At 35.3% G+C, this 8,561-nt stretch overlaps 1 protein-coding gene across 1 annotated transcript in view; it reads left to right on the forward strand.

Annotated features, from left to right (window-relative positions):
* LOC121422440 (UNC93-like protein MFSD11) overlaps window positions 1–7,027 on the forward strand; it is a 19,351-nt gene extending 12,324 nt beyond the window's left edge. Inside the window, exons 6-10 of the mRNA XM_041617481.1 lie at window positions 3,001–3,066; window positions 3,841–3,966; window positions 4,840–5,008; window positions 5,648–5,783; window positions 6,420–7,027. Coding sequence (XP_041473415.1) covers window positions 3,001–3,066; window positions 3,841–3,966; window positions 4,840–5,008; window positions 5,648–5,783; window positions 6,420–6,560 — 638 coding nt within the window. The 3' untranslated portion in view covers window positions 6,561–7,027. The remainder of the gene's footprint in view (window positions 1–3,000; window positions 3,067–3,840; window positions 3,967–4,839; window positions 5,009–5,647; window positions 5,784–6,419) is intronic.
* Window positions 7,028–8,561: the final 1,534 nt, after the last annotated feature.

The raw sequence follows: 8,561 nt of genomic DNA on the forward strand, positions 1-8,561 counted from the left end.
ACCTGGAATCCTGTCAGAGACTTGTTTGGCAAATAAAGTAGTACTAAGTGCAGACCAGTTTTCACGTATTGCGATTAGTTCATTAAAACTTTATTTGTAGATCACAGAGAAAGAACATCCATGCATTAAAGTACACAGGCCTATTGAATTTTAGGGAGCAGTTGTCACTATTAGCTGTGTGTCAACTCCTTGATCATGTGTATTCATCCATCCTCCATATTTTTGGGTGAAACCGGGTCTGTGTTTCATGAAGCTGTTTGTAAAAGTAATGCATTTTGACTTGATACTTCACTATACAGTGCGTCCCACAAAAAACGAAACCGAGATTTATCATACCTTAATCACAAATACAATAGACAAATGACCTACAATTGTAAAGCTTAGAATCTCCTCTTTCATCTGAAATCACTTGGGTTATTCCTCATTCACGCATGAGTGAGCAAAAACAATTTGAAGAGGGGATACCAAAAAGTCATTTGGCAGGCTGTATCTGGGGTTCAAAAAGAAAACCACATTTTTTTTTTAAAGTTCAATATCTGATCTTTAATTTGATACCTCAATTACAGAAAATGGTCAAGAAATAACAAAGTTCTGGTTATTTGAAATAAGGCTTGAATTTCAATAATTTCATAAAATGAAGAGGTTTTGCAGGCTAGCGTTCAAACTCACTTGACACTCCGTTTGTTGACGATCAGCCATGCATTAAGTCTTTTGTTAACCATGTGATAGCTTCTGTGGGAAACCGGTGAAAACATGTTTATTTAATGAAATTATGGAAATACAACCATTGTTTCGAGGGAACATAACTTTTTTACTTCTTAACCATATTTTGTGATTAAGGTATCAAATAAAAGAGCAGATATTGAACTTTTTAGGCATGTGATTTTCTTTTTGAAATTCAGATACCCCCCGCCAAATGAGTTTTTGGTATCCTTCAAATTGTTTTTGCTCACTCATGCGTGAATGAGGAATAATCAAGTAATATCAGATGAAAGAGGAGATTCTAAGCTTTACTTTGGTAGGTCATTTGTCTATTGTATTTGTGATTAAGTTATGATAAATCATCGCTTAATCTCGGTTTTGTTTTTTCTGGGACGCATTGTATAGGATATATCAAGGAAAAAAATATTACATGGGCCTCGGGTGAATTCACTCCGAACAAAATGCTCAACAAAACCCTGGGAAATAATAAAGAGCCCTGTAAAATCCCTCTTCACTGCAGTTTTAAATCTTATCCAATGTTGCAGTGTTAGACAGTAGGTTGTGAAAAGTAACCCCTTGGAATTATTTTTTTCTGCCTGGGATATATCATTGTAGCATAAGAAAGGGCCATCAGTCGTGCATAAAGTCATTCGTCATTCGTAAGTTCCGAGCAGCTCAATGAAACACCCACCCGCTTGATATGGCAATGGGTGATTTCAAGTACAGTGTTGAAATCTAGTGTTGGTTTTGTGACAACTGACAACACCAACAAAAAGTTTTCACGTGAAGTTGAGATGCAGCAGCTCAGCGCAGAGGCGTGACTTCATGGGCTCTCGATAACGTGATAGGTATCGTTCCTCTGAACCCAGCTCGGTCCAGCAACATTATCACGCTCTCAACACCAACCGAATTTGAAATCACCCATTGGCAAAAGTAAATTTCCATTTTGTTTACATCTGCTTTGTGTACTATCTGTTTGATAGGCCCCTCTCGTTAGTTTCGCTTTTTTAATTACGGATTTTCCGCAGAAATGGGGGTAGAAAGCGGAAGCTCTGTTTTGAAAGAAGAAGAAATTCAATGTTCCCAACCTCTGAATATCAATACCATTATTTCCTTATTTAGGTCTACATATTGAAACTCTCACATTATACTTAATTTCAAACCTATAAATTGTATCTATTTTATGTATACAACAATATATGATTCTAGAATGTTTCTCTTGAATTTTTGTTCACTTTAAGGTTCCATTACTCATGTTTAGCTTGTATGTTTGCACCTTTATTTTCCACTGTCTTTCAACTCGTTATTTGAGCAAATCATTGCTTACATCAACTGCTTATTACATTATTTCAAATGCTGTGACACTGAATACAAAGTTCTGTATATTAAAGATGTTTTTCATGTAAAAGAAAATCTAAGAAAAATGGAGAACCAGTTGAACCTAAGCCTTTATTTATTTGTATATTTTGTTGTAGAATGAATATTATTGAATTGATGAAAAAAGCTCCCAAGTTAACATGAATTTTGGTTATGAAAATCTAAAATATATAAGACTTGATGATAGCACATGCATGTACCGCATAGTGAGTATTATGAACCAGATTGAGATCTATAATGGTATAATGACAGTTATTCCTTGATTGAAGACTTTTTCTGGGTTGAAGTAATTATTTGCTGCAAGTGCATGTACCTGTACTTAAATGTAGCTTTTATTCAATAGGCAGTTGCAATGCAAACAGAATCAAATGTAATGGACAATGTACTTGTATACAATTATATCATGATGTGGCTGCTATTGCTTCTATCAGTTTTGTGCATATAATAGCTGGTGGGTGTTTCATAAAGCTCTTTGTAAGTTAAGAGCGACTTAAGAACGACTGGTGATCCTTTCTTGTGGCGAACGGTAAATTCATTGGCGATGGTTTAGTGCGTAGGATAGGATCACCAGTCGTTCTTGAGGTCACTCTTATATAAATACGAACAGCTTTATGAAACGGCCCCCTGGTCCTTGTATTTTACCAATTATGCTTTATGTATTATATAGTTATCAGTCTTTGTCAGTATTATCTCTTTGACTGCCATTGCATTCATTTGTCATTGTTAGTATATGAAGATGTTAATTTATCATTGATTTATGAATAAAATGCAGAAAATCCTGCTAAAAATTGAAATATGAGGGTATCTGAAGAGAAATTATCCCCTGTGATTAATTGTGCATGATGTATTCTTCCTGCTTGTATTTAAAAGGTAGACAGTTACCTGGAAATCAACTTATGATTATTTTTTTTATCTTCACAGTGCGGTCAGCCAAGTTGATGCTCAAGAAGGAAATGTTAATCATCAGCATTACTAATTTCTATACAGGTATTTATTTTTTCATTATCTATCCCTATGTAATTGATTTAGGACTGGAGAACATTACTAATCATGCGTAAACTCTTGCGGAAAGTCATTTGTAACTCTCCGAACCGCTTCATGAAACACCCACTCGAGATTTGGGATTGAAATTTTGACATTAGCAGGCAGGGTTCTCAGCCCATCAGGGAAATTATTTTACTCTTTTCCAGTCAGGGTAAAAAAATCAGGGAATTTGATAAAAAAGTCCCCCCAATCAGGGAAAAATGCCTCAAATGAGGGAAAACTCAGGGAATTTAGATCAGCTCAAAAGACGAAAGTACGGTAGTCAGCCAGAATTTGTTATATTTTGTTGCATATCAAAACAATATCCATTGAATGACTGGTTATGGTGGTACTAATTAGTTTTACATTATTGCTTTTACACTGTCTACTGAAAATACATGTAATTCACTGCAACAACTTAGAAAACATGCAAAACTGGGAATGGGTTTAAATAATTATCAGGGAATTTTTAAACTTCATCAGGGAAAAATTAGGGAATTTTTCTTTTCTTGAAAAGCTGGGAACCCTGGCAGGTGAGTTTGCCTTCATCAAATTTAATCGGACCAATGGAAGTTTCCACTGAGTGAAATATGATTCACAAGAGGTAAATAAGACACCCAATAGAATGAATTTTTGTTATTTAGACGAAGAATATGGAAGATAGACTTGTACAGAATTAAGTGAATAGTTATGCACCGCTATACACTTCATATTTTTTCTGATTTATTGTTGATACAGGTCTGGAGTTGACTTTTTTCAGCAGTGTATACGGGACTGCAATCAGTAATACCAAACTGTTTGGTGTAGATTCAAACAGTTTCATTGGTATAAGTGGTATGCTTATTGGTGCAGGAGAAATCACAGGTAATACTTGCTTTTATTGATATGCCTTTTTAGTTTAGTTTATTATAGTGTAGTGGTTCTGATTTTCATCTCTTAATCAGAGGAACCTTAGTTATTATCATTATTAGTTTGGTGTCAGCTGTGCCTGAGAGGCAAAAAGCAAACTTAATCAATATGACCCGCAGGTCTCTCCTCCCGAAATAACTGATTGGGGGAGTGCAGGTGGACCACTACATTGGGGTTTCCCCCTACTCTTATATGTGAAATGGTGCAGTGGGTTCTTAATATGCAAAGGTGGTGACTCTCCTCTACGTGGATGAAGGGTTTTCCACTCTAACATAGCCTGCATCTGTTTAATATGGGAGAGAGTTTACACACGACGCAGTTTTCAGTCATTCACGCGAGTTCAAATCCTACTTCAAGCAAGAAATTGCTCCGTGTTGTGCTGCACTCAACCCAGGGTAAGGTAAATGGGGACCGGGCAGGACTTTAGTTCCTTGAAATACAGTGTGCATAAAAGCTGCTCTTCTCTACAAGGATAATTATGTTTCAATTCTGTAAAGTGCTTAGAGACTTCTAATAATGTGCGAGTTAAGTGCTTTGTAAGCAAGTATTTTTTGTTTATTATTATTAATTATGGTTAAGTTGACAATTGCAAAACAAATGCTAACTGGTTTTCAAAGCACTGAATTTCCAGTATAGGGGTGATACAGTTTTCAATTCAAATCAATTCAATCCTAAAGAATGCGATTGTCTCAAATAAATCTAAAATGAGAAAAGGGAAATGTAGCAGAAGTGTGGAAGCATGCCAGAAGTTTATTGGTTTGGATGATGTTAATAGACATAATGATGAATTTTTAAGGAAATGTAATCTACATCATTGTTTTCTTTTAGGTGGTTTGCTCTTCGGTATTCTTGGCAAGAAAACAATCAAGTTTGGTCGAGATCCTATCATTCTTCTGGGTTATGTGGTCCATATGATTTGCTTCTATCTTATCTTTCTCAACCTACCTGCTGAATCACCTATACAATCATCACATGAGGGCTCCTATATAGGACCATAGTAAGTGATAATAGTATTTGAAGTGACTGTTGTAGTAGTGGTAGTAATAGCAGTAATAGTAGTAGTAGTAGCAGAAGTAGTAGTAGTAGTAGTAGTAGCAGAAGTAGTAGCAGTAGAAGTGACAGTATTAGTAGAAGTAGCAGTAGTAGCAGCAGTAGAATTAATAGTAGTATTAGAGCTGGTAGTGGTATTATGAAGTAGTTGTAGTAGTAGTAGTAGTAGAGTATGAGTAGGAGTAGTAGTAGTAGTAGTAGTAGTAATAGTAGTAAAAGGAGCAGTAATGATTATTATTACCATTATCATCATCATTGTCTCCATCATCAGTAGAAGTAGTAGGAATAGTAGGATGTTGTAGGAATACTTAGTGGAAGTAGTACTTTAGAGGTGGTGTCATGAGCAGCAGCATTCAGAATATTTGTAGTAATTGTAGCACAAGTATTGTTGTTGCTACTTTAGAAGTAGTGGAAGTACATGTACAATGTAGCACTAGCAGCAATAAGTTAGTAATATAAGTAGCACTATTTTGGAGAGAACAAGTCACAACAGCCATATAACAAAAAACAGTGACATTTAACTTATGCTCTTGATAGTGATGATTTAAATTGGTACATATTAATGATATCTTATTGTCTCTTTCAGTATTGAATTAGCATTTGCTTGTTCATTTATGCTTGGATTTGCTGATGCTTGTTTCAACACTCAAATATACTCACTCCTAGGAAGCTACTTTAAGTCAGATAGTGCCTCAGCCTTTGCCCTCTTCAAGTTTATTCAGGTAATTGGACTGGATAACATTAGCCTGGTCTACAATATGGCACCCAAATCAAAATTATAATGAGCCGAAAATGTTGAGGGACTGATTTTTTTTCCCTCGTGATATGAACATCTAATTATGTGATGAATTTAGACAATTTATTTAGAAAATAACACCATATTTGACCCTGTTATTCCTTTCCTTAATTTTCTATTTTTTATTCTCTTGGGGCAAACCTTTTATGGGGGCCATAGCCCCTCCATCTGTACGCTAATGACCCAAATGTCTTAAAGACCTAATCTCATCTGTTCTACCTCTTCTGCCAGATCCCTCTGTTCACCCTTATCTTATAACTTCAATCAAGGCCTTGGCATGAAGACCCAATATGTTGATCATGTCTTTTCTTATTAAAGTGCTCATTTGATGCTGAAAAAAATGAATAGGCATTACGATGGAAAATTCAAAACCAGCGTTGATCAAGCTAACTCGCAACTTTACCACCAAACACTGTTTCAGTCTGCTCCTATATAAAGATCAGTTAACTTTGATATGAAAAATTTGTGCATAAAAAAGAGAAAATATCTGTGTTGTCAGTTTAATGACAAAATTCTGATCAAATTAGCCTGTAAACATCCCCTGTCTATTTTCATTTTTCAGTCCGCTGCTGCTGCCATAGCCTTTGCCTATAGCCTTGTGCTCTTACTTCACTGGCAACTCCTAATCCTGGTCGTCTGCGGATCATTTGGGGCGCTGTCATTTTTCTACGTCGAGCACCATCCACCTAGGAACGAGATCTGATATGAAGCGCTCCAGCTTAGTGATATGGAAGACGCCCTCTATAGCAATGGAGAGGAAGATGAAGGGGAGGATGGGGCATTACCCAGATACCATACAACAAAAAACAATGATCTGGATATATAGTCATCCATGGCTAGTTTTCAATTCAATACAACCTGAAGTCAGAAAAATTACTATTTTACTCAAATTGTTACTTTGATAAAATGTTCAGACAGCAATTCATGGATTTTTAAAAGTATTTTACTTTAGATTTAAAACATCTCAATTAGATTTAAGCCTAATATTGCGGAGTCTTCATTGGATAGATGTAAATGCTGGAAGCAGTTATATTGGGTATGATGCATATATTGATATTATTTGCAAATTGCAGTATGACCCCACAATGCTGTTCAGTAAGAATTTGGTTTACTAAAGTAAAATTATAAGTTTTGAATTGAACATGATGTAAGTACCAGAAGATATCTTAGCCGAGAAAAAATACCCCGTGAAAGTTATACATTCAAGTCTTGAATCGGATACTACTCTGGAATTTGAAAATAATAAGAAAAGCATGGACTTCAAAGGGAAATGCATAGGGGAAGGCGGGGTAAGTTGTGACAGTTTTTGCTTTTTGCATGTTAGAATTGATATGATTAATAATCTTGTCGAAATAAGTACCTTGCCTTGAAATTTAATTCTTCTGAAATATTTTCCACCTATATATAACTTTCTATCCCCACACTGAAAGTCATCGTGACCTTTGAAAAAAACGATGTCAAATGGCTCAACTTGCCCCATATATGGGGTAAGTTTGAGCCACCTTCTGGGGTAAGTTGAGCCACAAAAACTATGTACAAAATGTATGAGGGGAGATCCAGCATGTCAATTTTTTGTTTAAAGTCTTTTCACTTGCTAATTCTCTATAAATACTAACATCCTTTAAAAGGAAAAGAGCATTCATGTAAATTTGCTCCTTTCAGCCAGCATTTCAATCGATTTTTATGGTTTGTTTGTTTTTTAAGATACATTACCATAGGAATTACCATGGCTCAACTTGCCCCATGCTGTTTGGCTCAACTTACCCCAGTCCGAACTTAGTGCGATAATTTTGTATCCACACATTTATTATGCATCCATCATATAAAAGACTATGACAAGAATGAAGATCCATACCTGGACTAATAATGTTGTTATCATATCTTTATTATATTTAAAGACGTGTGTGTTTATAAAGCACTTATCTATTTCACACTCTTTTTTACTTTTTTGGCTGAAATTCATATTTTTCCCTCTAAAAAACTACTTTTTGTTTCAAAGTTGAAAACAATATGGTGGGGTTAGGGGTTATGCTATGGGTCATCAATACATGACACCACCACAATGTCTGACTCATTCATTATTGGCCTGGGGCTGGTGGCTCAACTTGCCCCTATGCTCAACTTACCCCGCCTTCCCCTACTAGTGATATGCTTTTATGTGTGGAATCAACATCTTTGAGTGCGTTTCTGATATGTTATTATACCGGCAATCGGTTCATAATAACCATTTCAGCAGTGATCATCATTAAATGGGAGATCACTTATACCATAGATGCTTTTATATGTTTTGCCATTGAAATGTATATATATATATATATATATATATATATATATATTCAACAAGACTCTGAATTTTACATTTGTAATTTAGAACATTCTACTTCGGTAACTGAATCACTAAGTTGGAGATCAGTTTTGAGTATAGACCTAACAGTTGTATTGGCCAAATTTACTATATTTGATACTGTGTTTTCAAATTTATTTTGTAGATTAGGTTGGAATGAAAACTGAAATTGAAGGGATTTGTAATCAGATTTATCATATTTAATCGAATATGCAATATTGAGAGGAATAGTTTATATTATACCAGTGTCCTGTAACACAAAGGTTGGTGATTAATCGTAGGGCGATTTTTGCGATTGACTTTTCATTGTAGTCAATTCAATCAATCGTAGAAAAATGTTCTACGATCATCGCTAAGCTT

The sequence above is a fragment of the Lytechinus variegatus genome, chromosome 10 (genome assembly GCF_018143015.1).
Source record: "Lytechinus variegatus isolate NC3 chromosome 10, Lvar_3.0, whole genome shotgun sequence".
NCBI classification, from domain to species: Eukaryota; Metazoa; Echinodermata; class Echinoidea; order Temnopleuroida; family Toxopneustidae; genus Lytechinus; species Lytechinus variegatus.